Raw genomic sequence first — 15,456 nt, 5'->3', positions numbered from 1 at the left:
TTTAGCTCTTGAACAGCAGCATTCCCTACTATGGTATTTGCATTTTAAATTTTAGTAATTACTTATACATTTGCATTTATACATATTAGCACATGCAAATTTTATGGTAATCTGTGTTCTCTTTTTAGTCATGCATTTCCTCTCTTTTCTGTGGCACAGCACACATGGTGGGGATGGACAAATCAATTTCAGTTTCTCACCTTTCCAATCTACAATGCAGCTCATGATTTTTATATATTTGTTTGCAAGTTTGCCCAATAAATAAAGTTTCCCCAAGGATTTTACCCAACAGAATTCATTGTTCGGTGCTATTTTTACTAATGTATGCTTCTTTTATGAACACATTACACAAATACACCTTTTATATGCATTTTATGGTTGGAGAATTGCATGGGAAATTATAAGAAAAACGATTTCTGAAGGATGGCTGTGTTTCAGTTTGTATACTTTTTTGAGAAGTACAGTTTAGGTTAGGTTCACATTAAAATGTAAATTAAATCAAATTTCTTCCCCATCCCTAATAAGTGGTCACCTTGTTGATAAGGCAAAAGGATTCCTCACATTCTTTTCTTGATTCTTCCACAGAACATGTTGCACACAACAAATGTATCACTCAAAGGATTTGTTGTTAAACATGACCACCATTGATGTTCAAAATCCTGTTTTGCTTTAATTCAGAAACTTTGTTGCACAAACAATACAAAGCCTTTAACTTGTCTGTTTGGTATTCTGCTTGTTTGCAGTTCAATAACTCTCTTGAAAACTGATATACCAGAATCAGATTTTGTACATACATTTAAGGACAGTTCAGCATTTCAGCTCTGAATATCAGTTCTACTTCTCCCCTTTTTCAGTCACCTTAGATTTCTGTTCTGACAGGTATCATAATGCAACCTTTCAAATACTGGAATGAAAGTTGGCATTCATCTTCAGGACATCACATTCATATTTGATCTTCTTTTCCCTCATCACAATGTAATACATCCCTTGAAAATTGAGATATTGGAATGATTTTTCCCTCTATAGTTCTCTGAAGTTAGAATATACTTTCAGTTGCCATATTAATTTGTGGTGGCAGTTGGAAGATGGAAGTCAGATTGTAATGCAATATCTGAAATGAAGTATCTTGAATACTGTGCTTTACCCACTCTAGTTTTGTTACTATTTTAAGAGCACCATGTCAGAACTGCATGATTTCTGCAAAGAGGCAAGTGCATACATGCCTATATGTCACACCATCTACAAATCCGCATGTTATTTTATGTAAGTAATCAAACTTATGTACACCTAAAGGGGGGCTAGCTCAGTGAAAAAGCACCCTGCTTCGTGTGCAAAAGTTATTAAACCCAAAACAGCTACATGATAATTGAGCACATTTCGGGGGGAAAGGATGGTGGTGAACTTTGGGGTAGTGAGATGGAATGGAGTACCCTGGAAAGGGCATGGCTAGCTGATAGGGAGCCCTGAATGGGACCACTCCACACTGCAGCACTTTGTCACAGATAGTACTTGTTGAATATATCTCAATTTTCTCACAAACTCTCACCCCATCACAATAAGTGGTGTGGGAGAGACATATTTTCCTGACAACTTCAACATATCTGGAAATGTTGCATCTTTACTCCAGCTGCGGTCAAGCCATCTCACACTTCATCATTCAATGCACAATCACTGAAAGTCCTCTCTAAACACCATCATCCTATTATCTGCCTGTTCATTCGTCTTGTTTCCAAGTTATTCCAGATGTGTCTACTGCTTTGTCTGATCATTGCATCTGTTATCCACATTAGCTTCTTGCTTCCACTGCTAATTGGACCACTTATCATCATTTCCCTAACCTAGAGTGCTCCGGCCTGCTTCTCTCTCTACTCCGCTCCCCTCAACTCTTTTTACCAAAATGCCGTACAAAACAAAACAAAAGCAAGTGAGCAGCAATGAACAGCAGTCACTGTTTGCCTGCTACTCTGGCCTTGTGCATTATCATATCTTAACGCTGCCCAGCCGATGGCTTCTGGACTCATCATGAACCTTGCTTGATATTCTGGTCCAAAATCTCTCATACTCTACTCTGACATCCCTACCCCACACCAAATCAACAAGGCTACAGTCAGGTGTTCATTCATTCCCTTTCCATACATAGCCAGGGTTGTGTTTTTAAACCAACACTAGATGACACCCTGTGTATTGGAAGAAGCAAAGATCACCAGTGTCAAAGCAATGATTCTTCAACATCAACTTCGTTGGGCTGGTCATGTTGTGCGGATGCCTGAGTATTGTCTTCCTAAGCAACTACTCTATTCCCAACTTAAGAATGGAAAGTGTAATGCTGGTGGTCAACAAGAGAGGTTCATAGATTCTCTCAAGGCAAATGTAAAAAAATGTAGTATAAACACCGACAACTGGGAAACACTGGGCTGTGAGCGCGCCAGTTGGAGAACAACCTTTACGAAAGGTGTTGTGGGCTTTGAAGACGCTCAAACTCAGGACGAAAGGGAGAAACGTGCTAAGAGGAAGGCACGCTTGGCAAACCCTCACCGTGATCAACTCCCACCTGGAAACCTACGTCCCCACTGTGGAAGGATGTGTGGATCCAGAATTGGCCTCCACAGTCACTTACGGACTCACTGTTAAGATCATGTTCATGGAATACAATCTTACTTGGCTACGAGTGATCCTCAAAGAAGACGACACCCATAAGCAAGTGCTGAAAAGGGTGTGAGAAAAAGGCCCTTCTGATCATATGTATTTTAATTGTCTGATTTTATGTTAATGTGTTATACATTTGATGTGAGCCACTGCGAGCCCGGTTTTGGCCGGGGAGGGTGGGATATAAATAAAAATTATTATAAAAAATTATTATTATTATTATTAAGAAAGGAACAGATTCCTTTGGAATTCGGACGGGCAGCAGGTTCCTAAGCAGAAGCTGGCCCCCACTTGCATTCACACAGTGGGCCATACTCCATAGAAAGCGCGTCCAAAGGAGGCATGTGCCTTCAACTTGTCCCAGAGCCATTTCTCTCTCCCGCCTCCAATCATGACTGACTTTTTGCCACCAGTCCAAATTCCAAGGAACTCCTCACAACGACCTCAGCAAGCTTGTGTGAACGTGAGCCCAGCTCTCCTCAAGTCTCTCACAGCGCGCCACATACTGACTCGCCTGTCCCGCTCCGTGCCCCTTTCCTCACGTTCCGCCGCTCCAGACCCGCGTTGCTTGGGGGGCGAGTCGAAAGCGAGGCAGCGAGCCCGCCCTCAGCCCGTGGCTGCGTGAAGGGAAGCGGTTGTGGGCGGAGGAGGGAGGCGGCAAGGCGGCCGGGCCAGAGAGAGGCCTGCCCAGCAGTGTCTCGCCGCCCCAATGGGCGGCCGCGCCGGCGAGAGCACCAGCGGCAGCAGCAGCGTCGGCGGCGTCTCGCGCAGCCTCCTCAAGATGGCCGCCTCTCCTGAGCGACCTGCGGAGGCGGCGTCGGCTGCTGTGGGCTTGGCGCTACGGAGGCACCGCTGAGGAGGGTGGCAGCCGGCTGGCGCCGTTCCCCCTGCGGCGGCGGCCCCGGGCAGACGTTGCGAGCTGCAACACCATGCGGCGGGGCTAGAGCCGGAGGCTCCCACCGCGAGCAAGGATGTTAGCTGAGGTAAGAGAGCCGCAGGCGAGACGGACCGGGCAGCGGCGGAGGAGAAGAAAAAGGGGCCCGGAGGCTGCAGGCCGCTCGCCCTCCGCGGCGCTCCGAGAGGTCCTGCCTCCGTGACAGCGGCCAGCCGCCCGCGAGAGACTCCTCGGGGCCCGTTTCCACGGCGGCGAGGGCCGTTGGGTCCCTGGATAGTTGTTGTTTTTTACCCCCGCGGGCCCCTGTGGGTGCTGCTGCCGCCCCTCAGCAAGCCGGCCGAGGGTGGCTTTGGGTCGTTTCATAAGGACGTCGGTGTGATGAAGCTGAATGCCCGGCTGCTCCCGGTAGGCCTCCTTCGGGAGGCGTTGGCCTCCGGATGCAGGTCCGCACCTGGATTTCCTTCTCCATCCCTTCTCGGGGTCTCCCTCCCCCCCCCCCCCCCGGGTTAACTGACGAGCACCGGGGCAGCTTTATTACCCCGAGCCGAGAGAGAGGCGGCCACCAGCTCGGCACTTTCCTTATCTCCCTCAGTTTCACTCATGTGACCCTGCAGCATATCTCGTAAAGGGAAAGCGAAGCGAGTTGTTGATAGTATTGTTCTTGGCGGTGGTAATGTTACGGAACTTTCTCAGTGTAAAAGATCAACCCCGAATTATTTTATTTTTTTGAGGGTGGTTTGGGGTGTGTGTGATGGGACAGGAACTCAAGTCTTGTTTTCTCAGGACTGCCTGCTGCTTAGACTCAGCCAGCCTCAATGGCTTAAACTTTTTAGGGTGCTGTAATTAGAATTGTGGTTTGTGAGTGTTGCCTCCTGTGTTGCTGCTCATCTTTTGGTGGAGTGGGTAGGACTTGGGGCCCTTACAAATGTGTTGCCGGAAAAGCATTTCATGTGTTTTGTCCTCTCTGTGTTTTTAAATGTTGTCTGGATTTTATTTGTTTTTATTTTTGTCAAGCTGCTTTGAGACTTTTTATTGGGGGGGGGGGGGAGGAATAAAAATGACTTCCTGTACTAAGTAAATAATAGCAGCAGCAACTTGATTGAATGCTAGTGTTATGCTTTTGGTATAAAGTGTGCTAGCTGTGTTCTTCCAGGTTAAGAAGCAAACACTCTTTTACTGCAGACCTATGTACCATATAGTGACTCAGAAGTAAGCCCCATTGTGTTCAGTGGGACTATTCCCAGGTAGGCGTGCATAGGATTGCCACCTTGTTATGTTTTCCGCAAAAGTGTCAGCAAGCTTTTAAGTTACACAGAAGTGCTCGAGGCTGCTAATTCTTTGCTGTTGTATTTTTCTGGATACTTAAGTGGTCCAGCTGCTGGTGGTTAATGGGTAAAAGGTATTGTTGAATAATACATTGAATACCTTGTGATAACTCAAGTCGCTCTCCAGTGCCGTGACCCTAAAGGTATTGGCTTGGACCATACTGAACATATGAAGCTCCTTCATACTCTGAGACCATTAGTATTGCCTATTCCTAAGTGGGGCGAGCTTTGTGGAGTCCAGGGCAGTGGGTTTTCTCAACCCTGCTCCCCTAAATTCTTTTAATTGATAAGTGCAACTGGGGTTCCTGGTTGCAAAGCAATTGATGCGCTCTTGTCATTAAATTCTGCAAAAGAAATGATTAATAAGATACCTTGCTGCTGCTTTCATGTCATTTCAAACTGTAATGTATGAATCTGAGGACTATGTACAGTATATGAATTTGGTAACTATACGTGACAACCAAATAACATGGTTACTGCTGCCGGCACTAGACATTTCCATGTAATTTGGAAGCTTGCATGTTTTTTCACCAACAGAAATGATAACATAAGAAGAAACTGCTGAATCAGGTCAGTGGCCCAATCTTGTCCTGCATCCTGTTCTCACATTAGCAGCCAGATGCCTGTGAGAAGCCAGCAAACAGGACATGAGAGCAACAGTAGTCATTGCAGTTCCCAGCAACTGGTATTCAGAGGCATAATGCCTCTGACAGTGGAGATGGATTATTCTCTGAGGAGGTGTAGAAAAAAATTATTAGCAGATAGTAACAGATAGTATTTATGTAGTGCTTTGAGCTCTCTAAAGTGCTTCACATATATGCCTTGATAATGCTTACAATAGCCCTGTATGGAAATTCACTCTTATTATTTCCACATTGCATATTGGCTGAGGCTAATATATAATGATTCGCCTAAGGCTGCACCTAATCATTGTGAGGCAGATGCATACTTGTTAACTATGCAGTAAAATACGGTTTTTATTTACATTTCCTGTTCATCTTGTGATCAGCTGTTTAAAAGTTCACTTGACCTGAAGAAATACTGTTTTGAGAAGTTCTTTTCTCAGGATTTATGTACATTTTTGGTACGTGTCGGACAGGAACTTTCTATTTTGATCTGTCTCTTTCATTTTGTTCAGATATGTACATTCCAGAATGAAAGGTGCAGGGTGGTGCTAGTGGATTTCTATCAGCATAAGAGCTGGAGACGGAGATGCCTTGCACAGTGAGCACTTGACTAATACTGCTATCTATGTAAAATGAAAGGAACTTAAAAGCAGCACTGGCACCCAACCTCTGTTTCAGCCTTGCAACTCATTTTGATTAAAAGATCTAGCTTGGGGAAAATCAGAAAGGTGCGAGCATGAAGTATTACACATATGTCATCTTTAAATTGCTTACGGCACTGCCCGATACATGTTTGTTTGAAAGTGTGTCCTGCTCTGTTCATTGAGGCTTAGTTCCTAATGTGTAGGACTACAGTCCTAAAATAGCTTCTGAGTATCAATACTTGTTTAATAAGTATTGTAACACAGTTTTACTGGTGCTTTCATTGGATAGTAGTTGTGCATGTTTGACTGAACTTATTCAATCAGTCCTAGGTTTACTTGCTGATATTTTAGTACTAATCCCCCCATGCTTTTTAATAGAAATTTTCCCCTCCCTGCCATTTTTTAAAAAGTTCATAACATTGGAGAGAACCAAATAGATTGCCTAGTTCTACCTTGCATGGAATATCTTGTACCTGAAATGCCTGCAATGGAAGCCTGTGCAACTTAAAATTAAACAAATAAACACACTCAGCAAATTTCCAGGAAAAGAGGTTCACCAGTACCAACATTTCTTATAGTTACAAAGTTTCCCCCCCTGAACTCACCACTCTAACTTACAAGTTGTATGCTATCCACATTGGCAAAGTTCACAACTTCTAGTCAGTTTTGATTAATGAAACACAAATATTCATCATTCTCAAATACAAGATTGATATTTGTCTACTAGGCATTTGTTTTGCTAATATTTGTAGCAGGGTCTATAGTGGGAGGGGAGGATTGCAAAGCAATGCATGTGTTCGTGAAGATTCCATGGTGGAGTTACAACCGTTTCCTATGCCTTTGCCAGCTCACTGCAGCCGGGGCAGGAGAGGGTGGACATCTTTCACCTGCTCTGGTTTTCTCCTCCCACCACCAAAAAACTTGTTCCCATTGATTGTCAGCTCCAGAATTTGTATAGCTGTGGGATCCTTATGTGGAGTGTAAGGAAAGATTGAGGGCACAAGGAGAAGGAGATGACAGAGGACAAGTTGGTTGGACAGTGTTCTCGAAGCTACTAACATGAGTTTGACCAAACTGCAGGAGGCAGTGGAAGACAGGAGTGCCTGGTGTGCTCTGATCCATGGGGTCATGAAGAGCTGGACACGACTAAACAACTGAACAACAACAATAAGGATCTTGGAGCTCACTGCTCTCTTGCTGTAGTTTGCTCTTTTGAATCAGATGTTATCTATGAGATGTGGGCATTCACATCTGTATTATGGGCTGGCCATTAATCATGTTATTATAATTTTGGTCCTCTAGTTTTCCAGGTCCACCAGATTATTGCTAATACAGCAGTATGGGCTGGGACTGATTTGGTTGACGAAAACCATCATCAGAAGAGATCACTGTCAAACTGCATAATGATTTGGTCTAGATTGGAGAGCTAGTGTGGTGTAGTGGTTAAGAGCGGTAGTCTCGTAATCTGGTGAACCGGGTTTGCGTCTCCGCACCTTCACATGCACTCCACTTCTGGGTGACCTTGGGCTAGTCACACTTCTTTGAAGTCTCTCAGCCTCACTCACCTCACAGAGTGTTTGTTGTGGGGGTGGAAGGGAAAGGAGAATGTTAGCCGCTTTGAGACTCCTTAGGGTAGTGATAAAGCAGGATATCAAATCCAAACTACTTCTCCTCCTCCTCCTCCTCCTCCTCCTCTTCTTCTTCTAGATTTTCTGAGCTTAAAAGTGGAAAGAAGCAAAAGCACAAGTCATTTAGAAACATCAGTCTGCTTATCACATGGTCCACAGCCTACACATTTTTGATGTTCAGATTAATGACATAATAGAACTAAAATTAGGACATATTATTTCTGGGAATAGGAGAATTGCTGACTGTCTACATTTCTTGAAGGGAGCCAGACTCTACTTTTGAAAATAAGCTATAAATTGTTAAAATAACTTTATTAGATAAAGCTGAATAGTTCTATCATTCTATTGCTATCATTCACACCATGCTAATAGATATGGGTACCAATAACAATGATTGTTTTATCTCTACTAGAATTTATATATGCAAACTGCATCTTTGCAGTCTTGCTTGGGGTAGGACAAACTATGATGAATAAATCAAAGCAATTACATGCACACATTCCTGCCTATATCAGTCATAAAATAACGTTGGTAAAAAAGTACAAAAGTCAGAAATGGCTAGTTTTAAATAACTAAAGCTATTGGGTTATATTCAATATTAGTCATACTCTGAATGGCTCCATTGACGTTAGTCTGTTGACTTCAGTATGTCTACTGACTTATTAAGTATCACCTACTATAATGGGTAGGAAATTGGATTTTGCCAGCAGGCTGTGTTGTTACCTCCCTCACTATTTCTGCAATCAACTGATGCCACAATGACACTGAAATAAAAATATGTAGATAAAGGCACAGTGAGGATATGTGAAGGCCCATGCTTGGAGTTTTGCAAGCCCTGATAATTTGCTGATAGTTGGAGTTTACAAAACCATGGTCACAGTGCTTAGCAGATCCCACAGTCAACTGATCAGACTGCTTTATGGACTGCTATGTACTAGGTTTCACAACACCAGGATCCGGTCTTTTGGATAGATGTTTGGATGCTAGAAGTGCTCTAGACAGGGTGTGTAATAGTCAAAGAAAGGGTACTATATAGTTTCCAGGTGATACAATTTCCTCCTTACTTCCAAGTGTACCTCGCCCAGAGGCAGTTGCAGGGGAGCATGACTGGTGTGATTGCATCAGGCATGGAGCTTCTGTTCTGGGGTGCTGGAATAGTCACCACCACTTTTACTCCAATGAAAGGTGAGAGACAGGAGGGCGGGGGCAGGGCTGGCTTTTGGCATCTCACAGGGCGCCGCTGAAATTTGAGATGCCGAGGTCCACCACTGCCTTGGCTCTATGCTTATGGTTATTGATTTCCCAGCCATCCATGCTTGATTTCCCAGTCATCCAAGCATTAATTTATGCTTACCATCTAAACTTGTGCAAATTTGAACTGGCACAATGTATTTAAATAACACATTTTTCCTAATGCAGAATATGGGAGTTTCTCAGTATTTTTGGACCATCAGCTGTAGATTTTATTTTATTTTATCCTACCTAGTGCAAATATTTTTTGAAGAGCATATTTTCCCCTTTGTTGAAGAACTTATCTAAGTAGTAGTTCTGATGTTTATATATCCACAGAGATAGACAATTGTGTCTAACACTGATTTTAAATAAAGCAATTACAATTTTGCAGACTAAAGAAAATTCTAGTATATTTATAAAGTATAAGCGAAAAGTTCAAACACTATAGGCCTTTCTCATTATGTGATTTATAACTGCATAGACAAGCACAATTGTGAAACACCATAACTGAGTCATACTTCTATTATAGATTTTAAGAGCTGACTGTGAAAACAAGCTGGGTGACACCTTGTTATTTGCTCTCCAGGCCTTTGCATTAGGACCACATTGTCATCCTGTTTGTTACGTCAAGCAGAGGATACAATATGAGATAATATGTGATCATGCACACAGAAAACTTTGCCATTTGGTATTTAGCAACCCCCTTCCAAGTGCCCACTGAGTGGTTGGCCTATAAGGGCAAAGAGGACAGTACTCTGCCACTCTTGCAACCCAGAGCCAGAGGCACTCTTCTTTAACCTTTTCCCCATGTTATGTCTACTTGCTTGGAGTCTGCATCACTACTGCCTGGGTATATACCCCCATAACCCTCCAGAAAAAGAAAGACAAACACCAAAGTCCCTCCTGCATGTTGTGGTATTATTTTCAGTTCATGCAGTCAGCAGATGTGACTAAGGGGCTGGCAGCTATCACATCCGACCATGTACCTTCAAGGCATATTAAATCTAGCGGGGAGCGGGTGTTGACTGGTTGGGTTCAGAGCGTGGTGAATGTTTCATTGCATAAGGCAGTGGTTCCTGTGATGATGCAATCACTCTTAAAGAAACTAGTCCTGGACACCTTGGACTGGAAAAACTATCAACCAGTTGCAGATACCCACTTTTGGGGGCAGATGGTGGAGAGAGTAGTGGCATGGGAACCATAAGCATTATTGGATGGCACAAGTAAACATGCATTGGATTGGACTTGGTGTGGTAAAATCAATTCGTTTCTGAAGGTAATATTTTCTGACTTCTCTATAGGAATGATATGGTAGCACTATATGTAATTATTTATTATAATGTGATTTCTAACACAAACATATGTATTTTACTCAAAAGAAACTCCATTGTGTTCATTTAGATTTGCAGTCTTTGGAGTACATGTACAAGTGCAAACTTGCAGTGCTTTACCTACCATCAGCCCTGCCTATTGTTAGCCCTGGCTCTGCCTGCTGTTAACTGCCCTTCCCACTGTTCAACCTACCCCAGTGGACACCAGCTTGCATTGGTCATGTCTGGTTGCAGTTGCACACAGAATTCCATGCACACTATGCCACTGGTGCTGCCTGTACTCTGGTAGCAGTTGCTCACTAGCAGCATAACCCATGACTACCACACCCAGGAAGAAAAAGTTCCTGACTTGACACTTCTGCTGCTGCAAATGCTTGGCTGAAAATATCTAATCTTACAATGCATGGGTTACTCTTGGGCTTTTGAGCACAGGGGCATTGGCCCTTCTTTGTAAAACTGATGGCTTGACACAGGAACTTGAGTGGTGAGAAATAAGTCATTAGGAGTGTGTGTAGCTGCTGCTATGGCCAAGTAAGCATATAATTGCAAAACATGCAGTATTGCAGGCAAATATGCAGATACTTAGAATCAGGACATTAAGTGGTGAAAACTTCTTGATATCAATCTTAGTTGCTAGTTATAAGCCACTTATAATTTTACTATTCTCGTGTAGGCTGCCACTGGATTTGAAGTATTGTCACGTTCATTGTTAATAGTCTTAAAGTATCATCATGTGTAATGTCATGTGCATTGTTGAAAGGTACTATACTGCAGCCTTGTAAATAAGCTCGCAATAATTACTAGACTGCAGTCCCTTTTCTTACTGGTTTGCTAAGAAATTAGCAGCTTGCTTTTCCATGCTGGCCCTTGAGGAGGTTAAGCCTCTTAGCAGGCAAATAAAAAGCCTTATAACAAGTGGACTAGCGGAGGAGGGATGAGTGATCTGTGAGTCTGCTTTGGATCGTAAAAGAGTAGACTTCCATTCTTCAGGTGGTGGAGAGACAAAGTGGGGTGCTGGAGGAGGGATGGGGTCCTTCCATGAAACCTTCTCACTGTCTGACATGTACCAAAAATGTACATTAATCCTGAGAAAAGAACTTCTCAAAACAGTATTTCCTCAATAGTCACAATACATTATTAAATGCTATCAGGTCAAGTGAACTTTTAAACAGCTGATCACAAGATGACCAGGTAATTCTGTACACTTGCCTTCCATGGAATTCCTGGCTTCCTATGGCTGCTAGGCTAGTGCTTCTATATGTGTCTGTTGTAATGCTTACATCAATGTTTGGCTTTTAACAAAGCACTTTAAGATGGGAAGGTTGACCCTTATAAAATGTTCATTAGTGATGCAGATGGCTTGAAATATGTTGCCTTTAATAAAGGAGCAAGTGCTGGTGTAGAGTGCTAAATGGGGATCTTAGAACAGTGAAAAACTAAAAGGAGATGGACAAAGCAATATGATTATCAGTACATCTTCCCTGTTCCTTCCATCATTATTAATTCAAATGCTCTAGTTGCTTTTCTCACCCAACTTTGGTAGGTAGTCATCTCAACATGCCTTCCATATTCTAAAGTCATTGTTCTTGTTAATAATAATAATAATAATAATAATAATAATAATAATAATAATAAATTGTTAAGTTTTAAATCTCTTTTCAGTGTAATTCTAGAACTTTTAATAGACTGATTCTATTTTTGTAGTTTAAAATATTATGTCAACTTGAAATAATGAGGCACAAGTCTCATCTTCACAAGCTTCTATTTTTGTTTAATGCAGACATGGGCAGACTTCAGGGTGGTGAGATCTATTTTGTTTTTTGCAGGAATGCTGAGGTTCACCAATGGGACCCAGCTGGATGATGGGGCCAATTATGTACTAAACTCAATGAACTGTGAACTAGAGGAAGTTGCATATATAAGTACAAATATACACCTGAGTTACCACAGATCAGGAAATTCTAACAGTCTCATTGACAATTACTTTGAGGGGTTTGTGTGTGTGTTGTAGTTGTTAAATAATTGGGAACCAGAAAACATGCCTCTGCAATACAAATAATCCAGAGATCAATCTGCCTTTGCTTGTCTCTTTCTTAATGAACTTTGCTTGTAGTTGCAATGGGGAAAAACCTTTATACAGTCATACCTCGGGATAAATATGCTTCAGGATAAGTATTTTCGGGTTGCGCTTCGCGGTGACCCGGAAGTAACAGAGCACGTTACTTCCGGGTTTCGCCGCATGCGCAGATGGTCAAAATGACGTCACGCGCATGCGTGGAAACAGCAAAACGTGACCCGCAGACGCGCTGTGGCATCTTACGTTCTATTCAGGATGTGAATGGGGCTCCGGAACGGATCCCGTTCACATCCTGAGGTACCACTGTATATTGAACCTGTTTGTATATTACTGCAGGTACATCATGAGAGAGAGTAACCTATATTGCTGAAATTATTTCTAAATAATAGAGCATCGTGATAACACTAATCACCCATGGGTGTAATACCTAGTTACCAGTTTGAGGTCCTGTATTTCTTACTTGCCTAGTAGTTGTTTCAACATTAGCTTTATGTTGCTGTTTCACTTGTTCATGATAGCAACAGCACCATTTCATCTAATGGTATAGCATTAAAATAATAGAAGGTTGATGTCACAAGGTAAATGCCATAATAGACAACATAAATGGTAATGTAGTGTTTAGATGAAGGTCAGTATCATTTGGAGCAATATAATGCTTTGTTATACATAGCACTGTTCACTTATGTCTTTATGTTAATTGCTTAAATTTAGTTGACTCAGATGTCTTTATTTGGAAGACAACAGGTTTGAAGTTTAATTAATTCTATGTTGTGGGCATAGGTGGAATTAGATCATAACTGAAAAGCAGCTACATAGAAACAATATAAGGTTTTGTAATCTTGAGCTCTCCTTTATCCCAGACATCAAGGGTGAGCTTAGCTGACATGCTAAAAGTGCAGTACAGTATGTGCTTTCAGAAGTAGATGTCGGTGAGTTCAGTGGTACTGCCAAATAAGTAGGACCTATGCACAGGTTTGTAGTCTAAGCCTAGAATCTTAAGCACACATTTAGTTTTGGAACTTGAATCTCTTTGCTTGATGTATTTTGGACTTGGAATGTAGAATTTCCATGACCCTTGATTTGGAAGTAACTATGGGATACAGTTGGCTGAATCCCTGTTCTTGAATTTGAGGTATGTTGCATGTGTTATAATTCATTGTCTCCCCTTGCTCAGATCACAGGAAGTGGAATTTATGAATTGAGCTTTAATATGTACTTTACTATGTATGCATATGATTTAAAATGCTTTCTTCCTGACAATGTGCAGCCACCTATAAATATCCACCCTAATTCCTAATTTGCTAATGCAAGCATATTGCAGATTATTGACTGCGTCCTATTCTCTCTCTTGTTTTCTTATGGAAGAGAAAAGGTTAGTATTGTGGCAGCACCACAGCTAGCACCCTCAATTAAAACACAGTGATTCTGTAAAATGTGTAGGAAAAAATCCAAAGGAAGCAGCCTTCCTCAAGCTGGTGTCCTCCAGATGTTGTTGGACTTCAACTCCTATCAGTTGCAGCTAGCAGGCGCAACAGTCAGGGAAGTAGCTTGGGAAGGTTGCCTTCAGGGATGGGGAATTCCTCAGAGCAGCCCAGGACAGATTCTGCATTCTGTCAACACTGAGCATGCTTAATCTCTATCGGGAGAAGAATTCACCCCGAGAGGAATTCATCATATTAGAGAGAGAGAGAATCAAATCATAGAGTTGGAAGGGACCACAAGGGTTTTTTGCCCAACAACTCTTATTGGTCCTCTCCTCGCCCTTCTGGTCTAGCCTGGTGTTATACCAGATAGCCAGATAGATACAGCTGGGTCACAGTAGGGCAGTTCATCAATTTAGGTCTCGGTAATTTATGCCAGGTCAGTCTGCAATCATAGGAACATAGGAAGCTGCCTTATGCTAAGTCTCACTACTGGTCCATCTAGCTCAATGTTGTCTACCCTGCGAAGCAGTGACTTTCATAGTCCTACCTGGAGATGTTCAAAAGACATTTGGGTTCAGGTATCAATAAACCTGGTTGACAAAATCACCCAGTGCAGTAATATCTCAACCTGATTGAACAGCTCCAAAGAGCCCAGTGGGCAAACAAGCAGCATAGTGGCCGATAAAATTCAGTGTAAGATGCAAAATAATGTATACAGAGAGTGACTAGGACAGGGGCAAGGCACGCAGGGGCTGGGAATGGAACCCCCACCTGAAATTGTCATCAACTGTATTGGGATGAATTATTTGTTACATTTCTAGATTGCCCTTCCTCCCAAGGGAGCCCAGGGCAATGTACAGTAAAATAGGGGGTGGGGAATAAGTATCCTAAATAAAACCTAGCAATAACCAATATACTGTAACATCAGCAAAACTCAGAACCATTAAACACAACATACCACTATCTTCAGCTGTATTAAAGCAAACTAACCTCAGTTTGTAAAAGTCTGCATAAACAAAAATATATTCAACTGGCATCTAAACATGCAAAACAAAGATGATGGGGGGGGGGGGGGGCAGCCTGGCCATGGAAGCAGAAGCTACTTCTGTCATCCCTTTTCTTAATTTGTCCAGAGTTTCCCAATGCCATACTGTGACATACCTCCTATTCACTACCAGTAAAGGCACCCTAGTCTCATTTTCAGCTCATGTAGGCACATAATACTAAATATGCAATTAACAAAACAGCTATGATGCAGTGAATCACATTGGTGAATGCAAATAGAATTATTAAATTGTGTCATATGAGCAAGGTACTTAAAGTGCTCAGCATCAATACAGTGGTACCTCTGGTTACGAACGGGATCTGTTCCGGAGGCCCGGCTGCATCCCGAAAACTTCATAACTGTAGGCACCCTTCTGCGCACACACGCAGTGCAATTCAGCGCTTCTGCACACATGTGTAGAACACTTTTGTGCATGCGCACAGTGAAACCCAGAAGTATACACTTCTGGGTTTGCCGGGTTCGCGACCCGAAGTTTATGTATCCAAAGGGATACGTAAGCAGAGGTATGACTGTATATGCAAAACAATAGTAATTGTTGCAGAAAACACTTTCAATAACCAA

General features: G+C 42.4%; 1 protein-coding gene and 1 long non-coding RNA gene across 5 annotated transcripts in view; one reads left to right on the top strand and one right to left on the bottom strand.

The window, feature by feature from the left end:
• Window positions 1-3,259, bottom strand: part of LOC144329320 (uncharacterized) — a 42,141-nt gene extending 38,882 nt beyond the window's left edge. For both annotated transcript variants that reach the window (XR_013394813.1, XR_013394812.1), the window contains exon 1: window positions 3,153-3,259. This is a non-coding gene — a long non-coding RNA (uncharacterized LOC144329320). The remainder of the gene's footprint in view (window positions 1-3,152) is intronic.
• A 167-nt stretch (window positions 3,260-3,426) lies between these two features.
• Window positions 3,427-15,456, top strand: part of SNX13 (sorting nexin 13) — a 64,667-nt gene continuing 52,637 nt past the window's right edge. The window contains exon 1 of one of the 3 annotated variants that reach the window (XM_028750049.2): window positions 3,427-3,629. In XM_028750049.2, the coding sequence (XP_028605882.1) occupies window positions 3,618-3,629 (12 nt within the window). In that variant the 5' untranslated portion in view covers window positions 3,427-3,617. The remainder of the gene's footprint in view (window positions 3,630-15,456) is intronic. The other 2 variants (XM_028750046.2, XM_028750048.2) reach the window with 2 other exon arrangements.

The sequence above is a fragment of the Podarcis muralis genome, chromosome 12, assembly GCF_964188315.1.
Source record: "Podarcis muralis chromosome 12, rPodMur119.hap1.1, whole genome shotgun sequence".
NCBI lineage: Eukaryota > Metazoa > Chordata > Lepidosauria > Squamata > Lacertidae > Podarcis > Podarcis muralis.
The sequence above is the reverse complement of the archived record's forward strand: the minus strand, read 5'-3'. Positions and strand labels throughout refer to the sequence as shown.